The following is a 22,350-nucleotide window of genomic DNA, read 5'->3' as shown; positions in this document are numbered from 1 at the left end:
ATGGATTATGTCTCAATATAAAGAAAACAAAAATCCTCACAACTGGACCAATGAGCAGCATCACAATAAATGGAGAGAAGATTGAGGTTGTCGAAGAATTCACGTTGCTTTGTTCTACAATTGACGCCAATGGAAGTAGCAAGGAGGACATTAGACAATGTGTAGCACTGGGAAGGTCAACTGCGAAGGAACTCTTCCAAGTGCTGAGGAGCAAGGATGTCTCCTTGAGGACTAAGGTGCCCCTAACACAAACCATGATATTTCCAACCACTTCGTATGCATGTGAGAGCTGGACAATGAATAAGGAAGACCGAAGAAGAGTTGATACTTTTGAGTTGTGGTGCTGGTGAAGAATGCTGAAAGTATCATGGACTGTTAAAAGAACTAACAGATCTGTCCTGGAGGAAGTACAGCCGGAATGCTCCTTGGAAGCGAGAATGGCCAGACTTCGTCTCACCTACTTTGGTCATGTGGTTGTTGTTATTGTTATGTGCCATCAAGTTGGACCCGACTCATAGTGACCCCTCCTAGGGTTTCCAAGGCAGTATCACTACAGAAGTAGATTACCCAACCTTCCTTCTGAGGAGTGGCTGGTGGGTTTGAATCGCCAGCCTTCTGGTTAGCAAATGCTTTAGGCACTACACCACCAGAGCTCGTTGGTCATGTGGTTAGAAGGGACCATCTTCCGGAGAAGGATATCGTGCTTAGTCAAGTAGGGGATCAGTGAGAGAGGGAAGACTCTCAACGAGATGGACTGACACAGTGGCTGCAGTGATGGGCTCAAGCACAGCAAGGATCGTGAGGGTAGCGCAGTCCAGGGCAGCGTTTTGTTCTGTTGTACACAGGGCCACTGTGAGTTGACTTGATAGCACCTAACAACAACATAGTGGATAAAGCCCTGGGAGCGGTTTTGAGTCAGGGGATCCTTGACCTTTCAGCCCATCCTGTGTGCTCTACCTTTAAAACAGTTCCAGCACACAAAAACACTGTTCTACATCCTACTTTGGGCAGTAGCGACTGAGGTCTTAAAAGCTTGCAAGCAGAGCAGCCATCTAGAGGCAGCAACGGTTCTCTAGAGCAAAGAAGAATGAAGAAAACCAACGATGCATGGAAACAATTAGTCCAAGGGACTAGTAGACCATGCAATCCCCAGCCTATATGACCATGAGACCAGAAGAACTAGATGGTGCCCAGGTACTACAGTCAACCACTCAGAAAGGGGTCAGTTCAGGAGATCCTGGATAGAGTGTGAGAACAATGTGGAACATCAACATCATAAGAAAGAAAGACCAGCCTTACTGGTCTGATAGAGCCTGGTGAGACCCCTAAGACTATGGAGCCTAGTTACCCTTCAGGTCTGGAATTTAACTCACTCCCATGGCTTCCAGCCAAATAATAGACAGGCATATAGGGTGAAGATTTATACCAGGTAGATATATACTCCTTAGAACGATCAATTTTGGGAGAACAGAAGGACAATGTTTGCACAAGGAGCTAGCTCAGGGGGCAGGAATGCATAGGAAAGAAGGACAGGGAAGAGGTAACTATAGGTAGGAAGTGGGAAGAGAGCTGTCACTGTTGGGAATTGCAATCAATATCATGAAACAAAATGTGTATGAACTGATGTATGGAAAATGAATTTGTGCTGTAAACTTTCACCCAAATCACAATAAAAATAATAGTAAAAAAACACCTTCCAGCACCTGCCCTCCCAGGTCCTCACCCTAGCCCCATCCATCCTCTTCTCCCAGTTAGGCCATTCCAGAAGACTCCTCACTCATCTCCTTCCTGCTTTCTCCCCATCTCTCGGTCTGTTCTCCACAGCAACCAAAGGGACCCTGTGAACACCTGAGTCACACCAGGGCCTTCCTCTGCTAGAAATCCTTTCATGCCTTCATCTCAGATTGAAGTCAAAGTCCTGCCCTTGGCCCATGGAGCCCCACACAGTCATCCCCCATCACCTCCCTGACCTCATCTCTCACCACCCACCCCCTTGCTCACTCTTCTCCAGCCACCTAGGCCTCCCTGCTGTTCCTGGAGCACACTGGGCACATTTGAGCCTCAGGACCTTTGCACTGGCTGTTTCCTCTGCTTGGAATGCTCTTCCTTCAGTATCCAGGTGGCTCCCTTGCACCTTTCCTTCAGGTCTTTGCTCAAATGTCCACTTCTCAGTGAGGCCTTCCTCTCACCCTTTGGAGCACAGGAAACTGGTCTGTTTGACTTCACAGCAGTTATCCCTTCTGATTCCATATGTTTCCTTACCTTGTACATTGTCCATCTCTTTCACTAGAATGTCACCTCCAGAAGGGTGGAGATTTTTAGCATCTTGTTCACCATTTTATCCCAGCTTCCCTAAAAAATACTGGCTTAATAAATATCTATTGAATGAATGAACGACTACGGGGCAGGCCATTAAAGGGGCTAAGATTTACACACTTCCAATCCCTGAAGAGCCCAGATTTCAGTCAGGAGACTAAACAAATAAACTATTTTCACGTAGGAATAAGGGCAAAACCAAAAATTCACTGCCCTCCAGTCCATGCTGACTCATAGTGACCCCTCTAGGGTTTCCAAGGCAGTAAATCTTTATGGAAGCAGAGTACCTCTTCTTTCTTCTGTGGAGCAGCTGGTGGTTTTGAACTGCCAACCTTTTGGTTAGCAGCTGAATGACTTACCACAGCACCACCAGAACTCCTAATAAGGGCAATAAACAAACAAACCCACTGCCATGGAGTGAATTCTGACTCATGGTGACCCCCATTCGAGTTCCAAGGCTGTAAATCTTTATGGCAGTAGATTGGCTCATCTTCCTCCCGAAGAGCAGCTGGTGGGCTTGAACTTCCAGCCTTCTAGTTATCAGCCAAATGCCTTACCCATTATGCTACCAGAGCTCCTTAATAAGGGCAAAGAGGAAGCTAAACAAGGAACCAACTGTGGATGGGGGGTAACTTGGCTGCAATAATGAGGTGCCCTTTGCATCAAAGCCTGTTGGGTGAGAAGAAAAGATCTGAGAAAAGAGCCTTCTGGGAAGGAGGGAACAGGTGTGCAAAGGCCCAAAGCAGGAATGAGCTTCACATATTTAAGGAACAGAAGGAAAGTTAGTGTCTGCCATGTTAAGTGGAAAAGGGTAGGCAAGAGTTTTTAGAAGGGTCCGTAGGGTGTGCCTTCTGGGATGTTAAGGAGAGCAACATGTTTTTCAAAGGCTGCTCTGCTGTGGTGACTTTAAGCTGGTCTCTCCTCTGGCTTCCGTCCTACATCTGTCAAACGGGAGCAGGCCTTTGAGGTCCTCTGTTTCCCGACGTTCTGGGGACTCCTCGTGACATTTTGATGCTATCACCATCTCTCCCTTTTGGATGAACAAGGGTCCAGAAAGGCTAAATCACTTTTCCAAGCCCACAAAGCTAAGCTCCATACTTGAACCCAGGCAGTGTTCCCACACCTCATGCTCTTAATCGCCACTCTATACTGATGCTCGCATAGAGTCCGCTTTGACATCAGACAAATCCTACTGTCACTCAGATGAGTTGCCTGCGTCCCCTGAGCCCGTTTCCGCAAGCGTACAAGGTACATACCAACATTTGCCCCAACCCACAGAACACTTGACTACCAAGAGGAATGCACGCGTGATTCCTAACAAGTAGTTAACTTTCTGTCTGACATGGTTTTTCAGTTGCGAGGAGAGGGTTTTGGGGGAAAGGGGCGCAAGCCTTGTAACCTTTAGCATTGTTTCCTCCGTTTAATCTGTCTTCCTCCACCCCACCCTCGCTCCCCTCAACCACACACACTTCCCCCACCCCCCCGGGCTGAAAAGAGGTCGTGGTCCCTTTAAGGCCCGCCCCTCCCTCCCCCAAAACTTCCCAGTGTCTGCTCCCTTTTCGATCCGGGACGGCCGGCCAAGCTCGCCGCCGAGCTGGTAGGGGCTACGGGCGCGAGGTCGTGGAGGGGCGCGGGGGGTTTTCGGGGAGGTGCCACCCCTGGCTCGCGGCTGCCGCCAGAGTGATAAGGGTGGAGGAGGGGCGGGGCGCGGGGGTGCAGAGAGGGCTGCCGGCTGGTCGCCCGCCGCGGGCACGCGCGGGCGGGCGGGCGAACGGCCTGGAACGTGGCGCGCCGCAGACGGTTCCGCCGAGTTCCGTCCGCGCGCGCCGCCGCGAGGGGCGTCCGGGCCGGGCGCAGGGGCGGGGCCCCTCTTCCCCTCCCCCCACCGCATTCCCCTGACGTAGGGCCCTCGCGACCCCGCCCTTGAGAGGGACCGGCGCCACTTTACTCCCTTCACATGGATCACGTGTTTAAGACGTCGCGCCGCCCTCCATTGGTGCTTAACCCTCGTTGGGTTCTCCAAGTGTGACTAGGAGTTGATTTAGATCTGATCAGCCTCCGTAACTTTCATGTCTGCGCCTCAGCCGTTAGACTCAGCGCGTGTGTTGCGTCTTTTTAGCACCGTTGGCCCCATTTCCAGTTTAGTTTCCACGAGGGTCTCTATTTCAGGGATCCCCTTTTCACCTGGGTGGAAAGATTCCTGAGCACCTTTGGAGTTGTTTCCCCCATTTTCCAGGACTCTAGCCTGACTTTCTAAGTGCAGCGTCAGCTGCCTTCCCGCCACCCACCACCCTCTGCAGCGGAAATGAGCTGCCCGAATCCAGGTTCTGACTGTTCTTTGGGTCCTAGTGATTCTCTTAGGAAGAGCATTGGGTGCAGGTTAGTCCTGGTGGCCTGTCACCCCCGAGAAGGTTAGACCTCAACAATGACTGCCCTTGGCAGAGCGGCGGCATTGTTCCAGGCGCTGTGCCCAATACTTGTCAGGGCAAGGCGGAAACCACCGCTCCTTTGCCTGTGCAAGACGTCCAGACTGTGGGAAATAACACTCGTCACCAGTGGCGAGTTGCTTGCTTGTTAGTGCTGTGCCGTGGGACCGTAAGTCAGGGTGATCATAAGTCAGGTTATGGGGGAAGTCTGAGAATCTTCGCTGGTAAGGACAAGGAAGTCTTTTCAGGGAGGGGACGTATGGACTGAGTCCGCATCACAGAGGCAGGAAGAATTAGTCCTTAGCGCTGGCAGGAGGGGTAAAGTATCCTGGGAGGAAGAGGCTGCGGAAAGACCGAAAGTTGGGCTTAAGTCCTTTTCTTCTGCAAACGGAAACGAGTTACTAGGGCTGAATTTAGAAGTGGCGTGGTGAAATAAAGCCTGCGAACTGGAAAGGGCTCCGAACAGTCAGGGGCAGCAAATGGTTTTAAACTGAGAAAGATTTCACTTTGGGTTAGGAAACTGGCACTGTGAAGGTTGGAAGTGGAGTGCAATAGGGTACGGTGGTGGGGACAGAACTGCCCTGAGAGTTCCCCCTCTATCTTGGTCTAGGTTCTTGCGTTAAACACAGCATACAATCATTAAATACTGCAGGTACGCCAGGCCTTCGCTACCATAGTGGGTAGCTCTGACTAGAGGCAAAGGAAAGCACGTTGGCGCAAGCGTTCTTGCCCGCGACTCTTTCCTAGACTGCGCCAAAGGTGGTGGTTCCCTTTTTCATCCAATCAGCAACCAACATTACAGTTTGAGCAGGGAGGCTATCCACTCTCCATTGACCAATCGAGTAGAAATGCAGAAGATGAGCACCCGCTTGAACCACTTGAGACAGACAAGAGGGAGGGGTTTCCTGTTCTTGCAGAATGGGCGCAGGAAAGTAGAAGGCGGTCTGGAGACTAAGGGCTTTCGATTTGATGGATTATGCAGTAAACCAATGGGAGTGTGAAGGAGGCGGAGTTTCTCAGAGACGGGGTGGGGACATAGGCCCCCATCCGGTGTTCTTAGGGAGGCTAGGCTTAGGCGCTTTAGTGCCAGAAATTCAACCTATTAAATTCGAGTTTATTTTAAAGCGGCGGGTTCAGCGAAATGACTGGCAGAAAGCATTCGCCTATAAGGAGTGTCCCAGGCAAATGTGGGCGGGTCCTTCCGCAGAACGGCGTGGGCATTACCCAATAGGCATACAAGGCGTGAGGAAGCTTCCCCTCCCCCCGCGGCGGGACCAGTGGCTCCCCCTATCGGGTGGGGGCGGTGGGTGACGGGCGTGTCCCTCCCCCAATGGGAGGCGGGGGGAGGCGGGTTCTGAGCCGCCATGTCGCGGAGGCTGCTGCCCCGGGCGGAGAAGCGGCGGCGGCGTCTGGAGCAGAGGCAGCAGCCGGACGAGCAGCGGCGGCGGGCGGGAGCGATGGTGAAGATGGCGGCGGCGGGCGGCGGAGGCGGCGGTGGCCGCTACTACGGCGGCGGCAGTGAGGGCGGCCGGGCGCCTAAGCGGCTCAAGACTGACAACGCCGGCGACCAGCACGGAGGCGGTGGTGGCGGCGGTGGAGGAGCCGGGGCGGCGGGCGGCGGCGGAGGGGTGAGACCAGGACCAAAAGCGCCGGGAATAGTCGGAAAGGGAGAGAAATTTTCCCACTTTAGACGTATTTATTTTTTTGAAGGGGGGGGGGTTGTCGTTTGCGCACGCGCTCAGTCCCTCGCGCCGTTGACTGGGTGGGGGAGGGGCAGGCGTTGGGCAAACGGCGGGGTTTGCGCGAGGACAGGCGCTTGCGCGTGCGCGTAATCCTGAGCGAAAGGGGGGCGGCCGGAAGAGGCAGCGAGCGCTGCGGGTGGTGCACTGCGCAGGCGCAGCGGGCTGGTTTGTGGGGGGCCGGGCACACGCTCGGACCTTTTTTTTTTTTTCCCTTTACCATTATTTTCGCTGGCCCTCCTGCGCAGGCGCGTTTATCCCGCCAAGCCTCGTGGGCGGGTGGGGGGGACGCCTCGTGAGCGGGAATCGGTGGACATGTTTTATGTTCCCTATTTAACGTCTTTATTCTGAAACTCTCAATAGAAAACTAATTTATTTGAAGGTGTTCTTAGGACAGACAATATTACATACTTTTGTACTATCAGAAACGGGAAGGGCTTGTGAAAGGTCGTCCGTCGTAGACATGGAAAATTGAGTTAAACTTTGGGAACCATCACAAGTTTGGTTACAATTTAGGGGGTTCAGGAACTCTCCCTAAACCAGGCTTCCCCTCACATACTTAGTTAAGTAAGTAGAGGTAGTAGATTTGATAAAACATAGATGTTTTCTTGGGTTAGGCATTGGGAAGGGGATCTGGTCAGCCTTTTTAGTTCTCTTTAGAAATCAACAATTTGTTAACTTTTAGGTTGCAGGTTTTTCTCCAGTTTCTCCTCCTTCCAAGGTTTTTTTAAAAAAATTTTCCCCTATTCAGCCACTTCCGGGCTTTTCCATGGTTTCCCGGTGATCCATAACATGTAGTTCAATAGCGTTTTTATGTATTCTACGCTTTGTCACACACATTTTAAAGATACCTTAATTGAAATCTTAAGAGTTTTTTTTTTTTTTTTTCCTTTTAAAGTAGGGATTAAGATTCCCAGTTTCATAAAACAGTGAAAAGACCTGAGTTAGGTCATTGCTAGTGAGGCACAGGGCTAGGATTAGAACTCGAGGCTGTGGAACACCAAGCCCCTGAGCCAGGTGGATGTGCCTCCTGTAGTTTGTGTGGCTTGTTCCTGAAATGAAATCCGCTTCGGCTTCTGTTCCATGGCCTTCTGCCTGGTGGTTCTGGCAGGAGACTGGGCCTGCACCCCAAGAGAGGTGGCGGAGAAAGTTACTTACTCCTGATTCCCAGGGGCTTCTGCATGGGTGGAAAGATACTTCCCCAGGGAAAGAAGCTGTCATGGTTTTTAGCACTATGAGTGCTGTATCAGAGTTTTGTTTATGAAAAACTGTTCTTGCCCCTATTTTTCCTTAGTTTTGGTGTAGTCAAAACTGCAGAGGGCCAAAGCTGGCCTGGCTGCCACAGCTTCTGGGACACATGCTGGTTTATTGGGCCTGGGATTTGGTCGTGGGGGACAGTGATGCTTGGCCAGGTGGCAGTGGTAGTAGCTTTCTTAATCAGAGAAAGCCCGGAAAAGTTGGGGCAGCTGCCAAGGGGAAGCCCTGATTCATACTGCAGTAGACAACTTTGCCGAGTCCTTCCTGCCAGTGGTGGCCCCTTTCTAAGCCACTCTATCACAAGTTTTGTTGATTGAGGGAACTAGTGAGAAGAGAGGCAGGTCTCTGGAGCGCTAGAAGGTCTGGGGCTTACCTAGTCCTCCATTCTGCCTCCTCGGAAGCTACAGCAAGAGCCAGTGGGCAAGTGACCACCTTCTGAGGGCTTGAGGTCCGCTGGCCCAGAACCCTTTTGTGGTGATTGGCTTAAAATACCGTCCCTTGTCTGCCTGATGAGTCCTTCCTTGGTGATAACTATCTCATCTGACCAGGTCTCCAACAGCACAGAGATCAGAAAATGAAGTCTTTGTTTCTGCTTCCTTTTCTTAGGAGAATTACGATGATCCGCACAAAACTCCTGCCTCCCCAGTTGTCCACATCAGGGGCCTGATTGATGGCGTGGTGGAAGCAGACTTAGTGGAGGCCTTACAGGAGTTTGGACCCATCAGGTACTGAGCTCAGAAGCCGAGGGTTGGTTCTCCAGAGAAGTTAGATCCTTGGTATCTTAAGCGTCACTGGTTTCTGGTTGAAAGGAATGACTTTGCTGTTCTAATCTGGGTTCCCTTGGATAGATCCTGGGGGTACTCGGGATTGGTCATTGATTCAGTTATAACACAAGCTCATTCGTTTTATTCTCTGCCTTGTAGTTTCTAGTCACGATTCTTTATTTAGGATATGTTTACTGATAATGGCAAATGAAACTGACCTGGACCCTTCCCAGACAGTTGCCTATCTAGGGTGATTAGCCCTGTGGTAGGGTGAGCTCAGGCCTCTATGGGAGGCATCAGACAGGTGAGAAGAGCTTAGGAAAGTTTCCCAGTGGGGGTGATTACTAGGCTACACCTGTTTTGACTGTTGTGCTATTTGTGGCATGGGGTGTTCAGGTCAGGAAACTGGGTGCAGAGGTGTTCAGAAGCTGTGGAGGAGTCATTTCACAGGAAATTGGAGGACATTGTCCTGCTTTTGTACTCATTCCCCTGACAGTGGTGTTACCTATGTTCTCTCTGGCAGCTATGTAGTGGTAATGCCTAAAAAGAGACAGGCGCTGGTGGAGTTCGAAGATGTGTTGGGGGCTTGCAATGCAGTGAACTACGCAGCCGACAACCAAATCTACATTGCTGGGCACCCAGCTTTTGTCAATTACTCTACCAGCCAGAAGATCTCCCGCCCTGGCGACTCAGATGACTCCCGGAGTGTCAACAGTGTGCTCCTCTTTACCATCCTCAATCCCATCTATTCCATTACCACGGTGCGTGCATCTGTGAGGCCCTCGCTCCTCTTCTCCATCTCCCGTGTGCCAGGCTGACCAGCCAGTGCCCCCTCATGTTGCTTCTTTTGGCTTTTACAGGATGTTCTTTACACTATCTGTAACCCTTGTGGTCCTGTCCAGAGAATTGTCATTTTCCGGAAGAATGGCGTCCAGGCCATGGTGGAATATCCTTTGCTGAAAATTGAGTTAGGGGCTTTCTTGGGAATTAGCAGGGGTCCATTCTTCAGTCAGCATGTATGTACTGAATGCCTCCTGCTTGCTAGATGCCATCACAGAGCCTATGGGCTGATGGAGAGACAGCTTATCACAGGTGAGCAGATGTAGGGTGGGAATTACAAACCTTAAAGTACTATGACGGGGAAGCCTGGGGCGCTTCAAGGAAATACAAGAGGAAAGAAACCTAAAAGGGGATCTTGGGATGTCTCTAAGAAGGGTAGAAGCTGGTGTTCCAGTTAGAGGAAATAGCCTCTGCAAAAGCCGTAAGTTGAAGGGGCTGAGTGTTGGAGAAATAGGATCCAATGGCTGAAGAGTAGCTGACGAGGGAAAGGGATCTGAGCATTGGAGGAAGTTCTGGACAGTTCTATAACCTCTGGGCGACGTTAGACCCAGGGTGCACTGGGAAGCCAGTGATGAGAGGGAGGTAATCTCGTTGCTATGCGTAGTCAGATGCCGGCAGTGAGGGTGCAGGGCAGATCGAGTGAAGTAGATCAGCTGGAGTGGAGTGAAAGTGCAGATCATGAAGACATGGGGCAGAATCTAGTGGCTGTGGAGAGTAACATGACCCTAAATCCCACGTGCATCCCAGTCTTCGGATGCTGTCTTGTCCTTGTCCCTTTCTGGGACCGCTTCTTGAATTCCTTGTGAAAGAGATCCCATGAGAAGACTTTTCTTTAACCTGAGTCACATTTGACTCTGTACAGAGTGCCCAGCGGGCCAAGGCCTCACTTAATGGGGCCGACATTTACTCTGGCTGTTGCACTCTGAAGATTGAGTATGCAAAGGTAGGTGTGGGCAGGGACTGCTGCTTGTCCACTTCCAAGTGAGCAGGGGCAGGCTGATCTCAAGTGTTGTTATCTTGTCCCTGCAGCCTACACGCTTGAATGTGTTCAAGAACGATCAGGATACTTGGGATTACACAAACCCCAACCTCAGTGGACAAGGTAATCCTGGTGGCCACTTTGTTCTAAACACACCCGCCTTGTCTTCACTCAACTAGTGCACTTCATAAACCTGGGCTCAGGGTTATGTAATGCCATTGAGCTCCCGATGGACATGGGAAGGCCTTGGAGACAGACCTTGGAAATGCATACCTCAGCGGGAGTGAGAGTGATCGAAGGGCCTTTGTAGGTCTTAGTTGCTTCTTGAGGCCCTTTGATACAGCTGAGGGTGTAAAGGCAAGGCAGAGGCTTGGATGAGGTAGGGAACGGGGCCTCCCTGAGGACAGGGCAGGATGATGGGAGTAGCAGCTCCAGATGGATTGTGCTGCTTCCTTTGTAGGAGCCTGGCTAGGGTTACTGACTCTGATTCTTGCTTACCTGGGAATGGTACCCTTGCTGTTCACTGTTGAGGGTCTGGTTGTGGGGCTAACAGACTGGGGAGATGCTGAGGACTCCCGGGCTCTTGCAGCAAAATCTTTGAGCAAGTTGACCTTGTGAAGGTGAGACACTGGATTGGAGCAGGGCGGACACGCTTCACCTCCCTTGCAGAGGGAACTCAACAGCTCTGCAGAGGGCCCTAATGGACAACCCCCTTCCTAGGGTCTTTCAAGCATGACTTGCCTTTGGTAGGAGGGAGAGGTGGAGGATGTGAAAAACAGCGGCACCCCCTCAGCAAGACCATCCATCTCTGTCTGACTTGGTCTGACACATCTGAGTAGGCAATGGGTGAGGGAGGAGGCTGGTTGCTGACACCTCACAGACTCTGGGAGGCCAGAGGCCCTGGTTTCTAGGCAGGCCTGTCTTGCTCACCCTTGCAGCTGGGAAGCAGTGGGCAGGGTGGGCTAGACTCTCCAGGACCCAGCTTGTACAGTGGGCCCTGCAGGCTCTGCTGCCCCTTCCAGAGGTCAGAGGCAAATGGGTGATCGAAAGAATGTACCAGAGCGGGCAATGGCATTACATGACTGCTAACAGAAACATGGCAACCAACCATTTCTTCTCCAAGGAACATTAGTAGAAGATGTGCAGACCGGCAGGGGCTAGTGGTTGGGTTGGCTGTGCATTGGTTTTGATACCTCTCAGCTTTGGCTGCTCCAAGGCCGGGGGCTAAAAAAAATGGGCCGATGAGGTGACCTGGAGTGAGGGCGATGCTTCCCCCTCAGGATCTGTACTTCCGCGGCTCTGCCTCTGCACATTGCTCACCAACACACAGGGTAGAAAACCACTAGCTCTTCATGGAGAGAACAGGACATGCAGCCTCCACCACGTTCCCAGAAACAGCTGCAGACTTGAGCTCACTACATCAAGAACACCACACCGCGCTCCAAGGAACAGCTACAAGCACAGAGACAGAGGCAGACAGAGACAAAGAGAGAAAGAGACGCAACATGGCAGCAGACACTGCTTTTTTATTAAACATTTTAAAGTCAAAATCCAAGCAAACTCGAACCCGAGAATGTACACAGAAGTAGGAAACACAGAGAACAGAGCTCTCCCAGCCAGCCAGCGGTGCTCTTTTCGGAGAACGTTTCATAGACTGAAGTAGAGTCCATGGGCCTCCAAGACAATAGGATCCTCTCTCCATTCCTCGCCATATGGGTGTTTTTGGTTTTAAGTCCTTTGGTTTGGGGAGGGCCTTTTTTTCTTTTCTGTTTTGATGCTTTTATTTTTCCTGCAGTCACCAGCTGCCAACATAATCTGCACCAACTGGAGATCAGAAACTTTAAAAAAAAAAACCAGAACAGCAAAAAAAAAAAAAAAAAAAATCAAAAAACCAAAACAGACCTAAAACCAGACAGCCAAACAGCTCAGGGGCACACAGTTACCTGTTGGTGGGTAACCGGGCGTGCTCCCAAGGCCAAAAGCGCGGGCATAGTGGGGCCACTGGCACACTCCATAACCAGGAGACACGCACATGGAGCGCTACACAGCCAGAAGCACCGCACCACCGCACTGAGCACATAAATGTGAGGAGCTGACAACACGGAGGGACACTACCCACTTCATACACCTTTATTTCCACTTTCTGGTATCTTCTGAGGACACAACATCTGTGAGCCAATTTTGATTTAATCAAAGCATTGACTTTTAAGACAATTCTTTAAAAAAAAAAAAATTGTGACGGATGTGTACCGTAACTTGTATTTATGACTGTAAAACCATGTGATGCAGGGTCGCAGTGTATGTTTGATGGGACGCCATCTTTCAGAACTGTGCTAACTCACTGTTGAAGCGTCCAATGGTAAGAGAAAATACAGATTTGTTTTTTGTGACAAATGGACATTGTACTCTGTACTTCTGCTGTAAGTAGCCCTTTTCATCTTTGTAATGATTGGTTGTTGAAACAACCCTGGCTGGGTGGCAGGAAAAGGCAGTGGTCTCAAAAACTCTGGCTTTGGAGTCAGCCAGATGTGGGTTCAAATCTGGCTCAGCCACCAACTGTTCAGTGTCCTTATTTGTAAAATGGGGCTAAAATAGAACCTACCTCATAGGGTTGTTGTGAGGAATTCAACAAGCTGTGATGTCTGTAAAGCGCTTACAACAGTGCTTGCCACTCAAGCGCTCAGTAAACAGTAATGATTTATGAACTGCAGCTGGGGTCAGGAGGTGGATCTGCGCCATTGTCTGGGTCTGAGAATGTTGATGCCTTGTATACAGTTGCTTATTTTAACTGATTTCTTGATGTTTCCCTGCTTGTCAGCTGTTGTGGTCCCTGTTCTTGGGTTGGATGGGTCTGGGTGGGAAGGCAGGTGGGGACTAGAATTGAGACAGATGGGGCCTAGTGAGTGTGGCCTAGAGCTGGAATCTTGGGGGGTTTGGGGGCCAAGTTTGATCTTTGTGCCTTTCCTGGGTTACTTTCCTGCTGTTAATGACTCCCTTCATTGGGAGTTAGTTTAGAAGGCTGCTCTTGGCCCCCGTCACATATCAGACTTCTTTCGCAGCTGCCACTTCCCCAGAGGGCCTGAGAGCTAGGCTTCCCGCCAGGGCCAGGACAGGTGAGAGAGCCCAGAACTTAGTTTCGTTCTTCACAGAAAAAGGAAACACAGTCCCTTGGGTACGGGCAAGGGTGAGAGAGTGGTCTTCTGCCTGGAGGCTTGGGCTTCATGTCCATTCCTGGGTCAGACTGTAGGAAAGGGGGGGCCCAGCAGCCACTGCGGAGGGAGGGCCTGCAGCGAGGCTCATGAAAGCTCAGGAATTGGAGACTAGCCTCTCTAGTTAGGAGGGAAAGACACTCTGATTTTTGAGTTGGTCTAACTGTTTTCTCTGTTCACAGGTGACCCTGGCAGTAACCCTAACAAACGCCAGAGACAGCCCCCACTACTGGGAGATCACCCCGCAGAATATGGTGAGGGCAGGGGGTTCCCCTCCGTGGACTCCCGTGGCTCATGTGCCCCTGCCCGCCGTCCGCCGCGCAAATTCTCACCCGTCCTCCCTCTCTTTCCTTCCCACCCCCCAGGAGGGCCCCACGGTGGGTACCACAGCCATTATCATGATGAGGGCTACGGGCCCCCCCCACCTCACTACGAAGGGAGACGGATGGGCCCACCAGTGGGGGGTCACCGCCGGGGCCCCAGCCGCTATGGCCCCCAGTATGGGCACCCCCCACCCCCTCCCCCACCACCCGAATATGGCCCCCACGCCGACAGCCCTGTGCTCATGGTCTATGGCTTGGATCAATCTAAGATGAACTGTGATCGCGTCTTCAATGTCTTCTGCTTGTATGGCAATGTGGAGAAGGTGAGCTTCTGCTTGGTCCACCTCCCTCATTGTAGACCTGGCAGGCCTGTTGTAACCTACAGAAGAGGCCTGAGCCTAATTGCTTGCCAGTAAGCGAAGCAGGAGAGCCGGTGGGGAGCTGGCTGGGATCAGGCAAGATCCAAAGTGGGTCACTCAGTTAACTCAGGCCACCAGCTACAGACAGGTTTTATTTGGTCTTCACTGTATGTGGGTGGGTACTTTTTAATTTCTAACATTTAAAAAAAAAAAAAAGTACATTCATTTACTTAACTGGTTTTCTTCCTCATCCAGCATTTCACATCTACAGTAGTAAAATTGTCTGGCACGTTAGTGATGCACATTGGGCAGTTTCCCAGAAGCCATGGTGTAAGACAAGTGAAGCTGGGTGTGATGGTTCAGCCTGGGTTGTGGCTCTATGGTCTGCCAAGCTTATGTAATTTGGCAGTTAGATAATGATGTAGTTATTTTCTATTTTCACGCAACGACCTGGTCTTTGGAAATTAATCGTGTCAATAAGAGTAGGTGTACTTACATTATGTCCTTAGAAAGCTGATAAATTGTGTACAGAATTACCAGTTCAAAGTTATGAAAGGATTTTCTGAAAACTTGAGGTGATCTGGCCACACTACTTTGCCTCTGTAACAGTGGGGACTGACTGGCGGCTGCCCCCCTGAGACCAGGTGGTTTCTGATTATATCAAACCTACCTGGGCCCTGTAACCTTTGCATTTGCGGCCTGTGTTGGCTTGGTGGCTCACACGTTTCAGTTTCTTTACCTATACACCAGGCACTGGGAAAGTAGTAACATGTAGTAACTTGTTTAATTTTTATAATAACTCTTAATAAGATGGGTAAGGAATTGGCACATGGATTAAACAACTCAGGTTTAAATAAACTTTATGTGGAAGCAGGACTCAGAACTAGATGGCTGGGCTTCAGAGCCACTACTGCTCTGTGTTTCAATGTTGATATATAGTATCGCTCATAGAAGTACGCCATGTTGTGACCCAGGCTCAGAGAAGTATGTGTGTATAACAGACAGTACTAGTGGGAATTGCTGTTTTCTGGCTGTGGACCCTGCTTGCTGTTGTGCCTTATTAGATGGCTTACCTGGCCTTTTAAAGGGTCCCGGGCTTGCCTGGCCTCTCCTGCCCACCTTGGGGCTGGTGAGCTCCTCTGCTCTCCTGAGTTGTATTTCACAGGCAGGGAAACAAGCCTCGGTCCACAGCAGGAACTAGAAACTAGTTGCTTCTAACTTGGAAAGGTGGGAAAAGGGCCCCTGGAAACTGCATTGGGTGCTAACTCTGGCTGCTGCCTCCTCTCCCCAAGGTGAAATTCATGAAAAGCAAGCCTGGGGCCGCCATGGTAGAAATGGCTGACGGCTATGCTGTGGACCGCGCCATCACCCACCTGAACAATAACTTCATGTTTGGGCAGAAGCTGAATGTCTGGTAGGTGCCCTGGCCTCTCTAGGCTGGGGAGGGTGGAGAGGGGCCGAAGAGAGGAGGGAAAGGTAGTGGTGGGGCCGCTCAGAGGCATTTATTCAGGCGAAAGTAGGTGTGTGGTGTGTGCTCAGGTGTTCTTTGAAGTGGTGGGGAAAAGTAGGTTGGCCTTGCCTCAGGTACAGAACAATGAATGGTCTCCTGAGGCACTCCAGCTTTTATCAGACAGGCACAGGGCTAGGCACCCCTCTATAAAGTCACAGTGGACGATTTCGGATACAACTTCTGGATCTGACAGAGGGCTCCCCTTTTGTCCCGACAGTGTCTCCAAGCAACCAGCCATCATGCCCGGTCAGTCATACGGGCTAGAAGACGGGTCCTGCAGTTATAAAGACTTCAACGGCTCAAGGAACAATCGATTCTCCACCCCGGAGCAGGCAGCGAAGAACCGCATCCAGCACCCCAGTAATGTGCTGCATTTCTTTAATGCCCCCCTGGAGGTGACCGAGGAGAACTTCTTTGAGGTGGGTGCCATGGAGGTTCTCAGGCATTGGGCCCTCCTCCCCACAGCCATCTGAAGGGGTCATTCCTTTGTTTTGAGTCTTTCAACAAATACCTGTTTTGATCTTTTTTGCTGGGCTCTGGGTTGAGTGCTGGGGTCATGGACCAGAACAGACCAGGACCCTACTTACAGTCTGGATAAGGCAAGTGTGAGGCTAGGTTTCTGCCAGCCATAGAGCTGAGCTGGTCATGCTTATTTGCTTGTTTGTCAAGCTCACCTGCTGGGAAAGATTCCTCACAGACTTCAGTGGTCGGATTCCAATATCAAAACACCCATGTTGTCAGGGCCCCCAGGGTGCCTAGATAACATCGAAAGGTGCAGTCAGGCAAGTAGGGCAACTGGGGGTGGCAGGGAGCAAGTCTGACTGGCAGAATTGGACTTTGCACGTTGCTGTGGCCTGAAAGTCTGCTGTTTCAGCACAGTAAACATTGACTTAGTGCTAATTTACTCAAACAGCTGCTGGAGATGGGAGGTGTAGTCCATGGAAACATTGAGAGGCGTTTGTAAACCTTTCTTTGTGTGTAAAAGTTAGAAACCCGTTCTTCAGAAAAACTCGAGCTCTCTCAGTCAGCCACATGGGGTACAACTGGTGGCCTGCTCTAATGTGGCACTGCTTGTTTCTGAGCCTAGTCTTTGTCCTCGCACAGATCTGCGATGAGCTGGGTGTGAAGCGGCCCTCCTCTGTGAAAGTATTCTCAGGCAAAAGTGAGTGAACTGCCCCCTTCCTACCCACACGCCTGCTCTGTAGGTGGTACCTCTGTGCTTCCTGTCAGCCAGCCTGAAACCTCCAGCTCCTCTTGCTTTCTAACCAGGTGAACGCAGCTCCTCTGGGCTGCTGGAGTGGGAATCGAAGAGTGATGCCCTGGAGACGCTGGGCTTCCTGAACCATTACCAGATGAAAAACCCCAGTGAGTAACCTGTGTGTCCTGCAGTCAGCTCCCTGGTGGCCTGATGGTTGGCTGGCTTCAGGCTAGGGCAGGCCCTTCCTGCAATTGAGACAGGACCCTAGAGATTTCCTTCAAGTCCCTGACACAGGCAGGCAGGTGGGAACTGGTCACCAGGAGAGTAGCAGGATGGTCCCCATGGGAGGCCCAGCCGGCTGTTTGCTGCTACTCACTCTACCAGCTTGGGAGTTGCTCAGGCTTGTCCTCCAGGGAGCTGGCATTCTTTCAACGTCAGAGGCTGCCTCAAGCAGTATTAAGGTAGAGGAGTGACATTTGCCATTAGGCCTGTTGTCTCGGGCCAGCTGAAAAGCCCTGGGATTCTCCACAGGGATGAAGGAAAAAAGAAGAAATGCTTTGTATTTGGCTTGTTTCTAAGTCTCACATCAGGCTATAGCCCATTAAACCACTGCACTTGGATTTCAGAAACTGGGGGATGTGTCCAAAATGGGAACCAGGTTGGGGAAGCTGCCAGATTGAGGGCCCAGTTAACCAGTCTTCTCTCCCCTCCTTTGCAGATGGGCCCTACCCTTACACCCTGAAGCTGTGTTTCTCCACTGCTCAGCATGCCTCCTAATTAGGTGCCGGGAAGAGTCTCATCTGAGCAGGAAAACGTTTTTCCTTTATGCTGTTTTGTTTTTGGTTCTTTTCTTTTTTCTTTTCTTTTTTTTTTTTTTCTTTTGGCAAAAGTTCTTGTATTACTTTTTTTAATGCTAGGTTAGTAGAAGCTTAACCATAATGGAAATGCTGGAAATCTGGAGGGTGGGGGAGGGGAACTGATATCTCCCAAGATTAACCTTCACTTTTTAAAAATTATCGTACATGTGATTTTTTTTTTTTCCCCTGCCCCCGTTCATATGTTTGTGCTGCCCATGTATTCTTGGCACATTTCAATAAAAATTGTTTGGAAAATAGCACTTGCTGGTGATTACCAGGGTGTGTCCGTTTCTTTACCTCCCACTCAGTCTTCTGAAGAGGTGCAGGTAGGTCAGGGCCTGCCCCAGGCCCTGGGGGGAATGCAGGTGGGTCAGGTCTGCAGACCTGAAATGGTGCTAAGCACCGAGGAGTCTTTTGAGGAAAATCCAGGAAGCCTAGTGGCCATCTTCATGCAAACTTGGTCTAATTGGAGAGCTGTTTGAAAAGAGTTGATAATTTGGAGAAAGACCCAAAAAAGAGGGCATGGGCCTTAATCCTGTAAAGAAATATGCCCGTCTACAAGGTTTGAAAATGAAACTCCAGAGAGATGCAATTGAAAGTCTTCAGTCTTCATCATATCCCAGAGCTGCCTCTGCTGCAGAGCAATCCATTGTAGAGGTGTGTCATTTATTTAACTTGGTCCCTGAGACAGTATTATTTTTTGCTACTACAGATAGTACTGCAAATATTTAAATGGAATTGCCAGCTGAAAGAGAATGGGAGCATAGCTAGTCCCGAATTATAAACGGTGAAGATAGTTTAGAGTGAGGTATATAGGCCCCAGCCTAAACCTATCCTGAAAGAATCCTGGTTTGAGTACCTTGGTTCCTGCTGGAGAGTAGAGGCTTTCTTCTAATGTATATGGAAAAGCTCTGGCAAATCTCAGACTTGATCTGGGACCTGAGCCAGTGGCTTGCAGCTACATGCAAGAGCCAGGAGAATCCTCCAGCTTGATATTGATCCACAAACTTGGTTGTGATTTGCCAGCCTCTGCAACTGCAAGAGCCATTTCTTTGAGAAATTTTTCCTCTATAAACTTCATTAGTTTTGCTTTCTAGAAAACTCAGCCATTAGGTGACTATTGTTATGTGCCGTGGAGTGGAGTCAGGCCTGACTGATGGTGACCCCTCCTTGGGTATCACTATAGATAGTAAATTGCCCAACCTTCCTCTTAGGAGTGGCTGGTAGGTTTGAACTGCCAGCCTACTGGTTAGAAGTCAAGTGCCTTAGGCACTATGCTACCAGAGTCCTAGGTGACTATCAGTATTAATTCACTTCAAGGAGCTTTGGTGGTGCAGTGCCTAAGGCACTTGCCTGCTAACTGGAAGGCTGGAGGTTCAAACCCACCAGTCACTCCTCGGAAGGAAGGTTGGGCAATCTACTTCGGTAGTGATAGTGCCTCAGAAACTCGAGGGGTCGCTGTGAGTCAGATCTGACTTGATGGCATATAACAACGATGACAATTCACTTCATGATAATATTTTCTAAACAATACAATACTCCAGAGACGTGGTGCATGATATTGGCTGCCACTTCTTCAGCATTTATTACATGGTGAAGTTACCAGATAGACACTACAGTACAATATTGTACACATAATAACCCAGTAACATAGATATTTATCATGACTGTCAAGATGTATTATAGGTTATGTTTGTACCGAACCACTATAGGCCTAACAGCCTAATCATTTTGTACAAAAGAGACGTGAAATAAACATGTACAGGAAGTTGTTGCATTTGCTACATCCTGTTCTCTGATCAGAATTTCTGAACTCATAATATTATAACCTTGGAGCTCAGGTGGCATAGTGCCTCAGGAATATGACTGCTGATCAGAAGGCTGTCAGCTCAAACCTGCCAGCCACTACTGAGAAGGAAGACTGAACAATCTACTTCTGTAGCGATACTGCCTTGGAAACCCAAGGAGAGGTGGCTATGAGTAGGAAAACGACTCCATAGCAGTGAGTTTGGTTTTGGTTTATTGTAACATTCAAGGAGCTCTGGTGGTGCAGTGCAATAAGGCATTTGGCTGCTAACCAGAAGGTTGGCAGTTCAAACCCACCAGCTACTCCACAGGAGGAAAATGAGGCAATCTACTTCTGTAAAGATTTACAGCCTTGGAAACCCGGTGGAGGTCGCTATGAGTCAGAATCCACTCAATAGCAGTGGGTTGTGGTGTTTTTTTGGTATTATAAACTTAGGGAGTTAAAGCATTGGGCTGCTAACCAAAAGGCCAGCAGTGTGAACCCACCAGCCACTCCATGGGAGACAGTCTGTTTCTGTAAAGATCTGCAGCTTTTGGAAACCCTATGGGGCAGTTCTACTTTGTCCTATAGGGTTACTATGAGCCAGAATCGACTTGATGGCAGTGGGTTTGTTTTGTTCTTTCTGTATTATAACTTATGGGACCATGGATACATACGTGGTATGACGTTGCCCAAACAGACATTCAGTGCATGGCTGTACTCCCTTTAGTCCCATCTGCCCAGAGACAGATCTGTTTACTGCATTGGTGAACATCTTTCTTAGCATTCATTCCTAACCAGCTTTACAGTACTTTCTATACACTGCATTTTCCAAGGTGGCTTTACCTTTTCAGGAGCTCTGGTCATGCAGCGATTAAAGTGCTCGACTGCTAACCAACAGGGTCGGCAGTTGGAACCCACCAACCACTCCTTAGGAGAAAGATGTGGTAGTCTGCTTGCACTGAGAGTTACAGCCTTGGAAACCTATGGAGAAATTCTCTGTCCTGTGGGGTCGCTATCAGTCACAGTTGGCTAAGCAGTTGCTCAGCAGTGGGTTTTTTTTTTTGGTCTTATCTTTTTAACACATGGACTTTGGAGCCACATAAATCCCCGCTGAAGTCCAGTGACCTTGAACTAGTGACTACCCCTCTGAGGCCATCTCCTCTGTGTACAGTGGAAAGTAAGATGATGTCACGGTGTGGAAATTCAGATTCGTATATGCATTTAGCTCAGTGTTCAACATTGGCCCCTCTGAACTTTTAGTCCTTTACATGAGTAAGCACGAAGTGCAGAGTGCTATTTTTTTTTTTTTTTTTTAGCACGGAATACAACATAATTACAAACTTAAAGCACTGGGGTTAATGCCCTCCTTAGACATTCCAGCTGCATACAGAAACTTTATCCAACAAGAGTGTGAATTATTTTCTTAGGCTTGGTTCCTAGAAGTGGAATTTAAGGGTACATTCCTAAGATTCTTTAGAATTTACCAGGCCAAAGGGTGCACACATACGCCTCTCTATAACAGCAACTTTCCAAAGCCCCCCACCAGCTTCAGAATTAAGAACACGACTTCAGGTTGCCCTTAGTAGAGATGGCAGGAAGAGGGCATGTTCGTTGGATAGTCTGTGGCTTCTCTGCCCTCACTCAATATGGCGACCTTTCGTGTCCGCCCCCTTAGGGTATTCCGGTGACTTAGGTAGTGACCTAGTCGTAATGGCGGCGTTGGCGACGGCGGCATTTCGCAGATTCCGGGGTCGGCTGATTCAGCGTGAGTTACCTCTTGATTTCTGAGGGCTAGGCATGGATGCCGTGTTGTCATGGGGTCATATGTCAGAAAGTGTCTGTCTGGGGTCACGGACTCAGAGGTCAGAGATCTGAAAGACACCTCAATTCTGTTCCATTCTGGGGTCGCTGATGGCTCAGTGTTCCTAATCTGGAGTCAGTCTCACGATAAAGGGTCTGAGGTCGTTTTCAAAATGAGGCCACTGATGAGGCACCCCTAATCTTGAAACCGTCCTTCTAAAGGAGACCTCTGAGGGGCTGTGTTCCCCAATCTGGAGTCACTGAGGAGTGTACCTTCTGCTCTTAAAGGTGCTTTGTCTCCAGTCTGGGTCACTGAAGAGTCTGTGTCTCCCAGTCTGGAGTGATTGGAGGGTCTTTGTCCACCGTTCTGGAGTCACCCAAGACTCTTCTTTTCTCTCTCCAGAACTTGCAGAGCCCTCCCAGACAGGTCTCAGATTTAGCCTTCGCCTCATGGGCTCCTCTGCACAAGATAAGGCCTCCAAGGCATCTGCCATTGAAGCCCCAGGCCACAGTTATGAGTCTCTTCGGGTGACATCTGTCCCAGGGAACATTCTGCATGTGCAGCTAAACAGGCCTGAGAAGAGGAATGCCATGAACAAGGCCTTCTGGAGGTCTGACCTGCATATCCTGGAAGCCTGCCTGCAGGAGGAGGAGAAGGCTGAGGGATTGGGTGAGGGTGGAGTGCAGGGGGTAGATGGACATGGGGGTAAAAGATTCCTACCCCAGACACAGCCCTTTCTCTTTGCTCCTCCACAGTGAGATGGTGGAGTGCTTCCATAAGATAGCGAAGGATGCCGACTGTCGTGCCGTGGTGATCTCTGGTGCAGGAAAAATGTTCACTTCAGGTACCAGGTGTACTTTTCATCCTCACTTCCACCCCACCACTCTCTACTGCTCGTGGAAATAGAGCAATGCTACTTTTTTTTTTTTTTAATTTTATTTTGATTTGGGTGAAGATTTACAGAGTAAATTCACTTTTCATAC

The 22,350-nt window shown here is 49.8% G+C and overlaps 2 protein-coding genes across 2 annotated transcripts in view; both read left to right on the top strand.

Moving 5' to 3' along the window:
- The first annotated feature begins 6,106 nt into the window (after nucleotides 1-6,106).
- Nucleotides 6,107-17,697, top strand: HNRNPL (heterogeneous nuclear ribonucleoprotein L). The gene is made up of 13 exons (XM_007955521.1): nucleotides 6,107-6,370; nucleotides 8,345-8,463; nucleotides 9,026-9,263; nucleotides 9,363-9,448; nucleotides 10,189-10,285; nucleotides 10,372-10,444; nucleotides 13,713-13,784; nucleotides 13,896-14,176; nucleotides 15,505-15,626; nucleotides 15,940-16,141; nucleotides 16,827-16,884; nucleotides 16,992-17,087; nucleotides 17,639-17,697. Exons 1-13 carry the CDS (start codon nucleotides 6,107-6,109, stop codon nucleotides 17,695-17,697), a joined length of 1,767 nt encoding a protein of 588 aa, XP_007953712.1.
- A 3,579-nt stretch (nucleotides 17,698-21,276) lies between these two features.
- The window catches only part of ECH1 (enoyl-CoA hydratase 1), a 22,648-nt gene continuing 21,574 nt past the window's right edge, over nucleotides 21,277-22,350 (top strand). Inside the window, exons 1-3 of the mRNA XM_007955541.1 lie at nucleotides 21,277-21,331; nucleotides 21,770-21,977; nucleotides 22,123-22,211. Of these exons, the coding sequence (XP_007953732.1) occupies nucleotides 21,277-21,331; nucleotides 21,770-21,977; nucleotides 22,123-22,211 (352 nt within the window). The remainder of the gene's footprint in view (nucleotides 21,332-21,769; nucleotides 21,978-22,122; nucleotides 22,212-22,350) is intronic.

The sequence above is a fragment of the Orycteropus afer genome, unplaced genomic scaffold (assembly GCF_000298275.1).
Source record: "Orycteropus afer afer isolate SDZICR_OR568_19922 unplaced genomic scaffold, OryAfe1.0 scaffold00507, whole genome shotgun sequence".
In the NCBI taxonomy this organism is placed as follows: domain Eukaryota; kingdom Metazoa; phylum Chordata; class Mammalia; order Tubulidentata; family Orycteropodidae; genus Orycteropus; species Orycteropus afer.
This window is presented reverse-complemented; position numbering and strand designations above follow the sequence as displayed.

What these genes read in the sequence shown, in the direction of transcription:
- HNRNPL (XM_007955521.1), top strand. Translation starts at nt 6,107, where the DNA reads ATGTCGCGGAGGCTGCTGCCCCGGGCGGAGAAGCGGCGGCGGCGTCTG. An exon ending in GGGCAGAAGCTGAATGTCTG is followed by an intron (nt 15,627 to 15,939) that starts GTAGGTGCCCTG and finishes TTGTCCCGACAG; the next exon opens with TGTCTCCAAGCAACCAGCCA. An exon ending in TTACCAGATGAAAAACCCCA is followed by an intron (nt 17,088 to 17,638) that starts GTGAGTAACCTG and finishes CCTCCTTTGCAG; the next exon opens with ATGGGCCCTACCCTTACACC.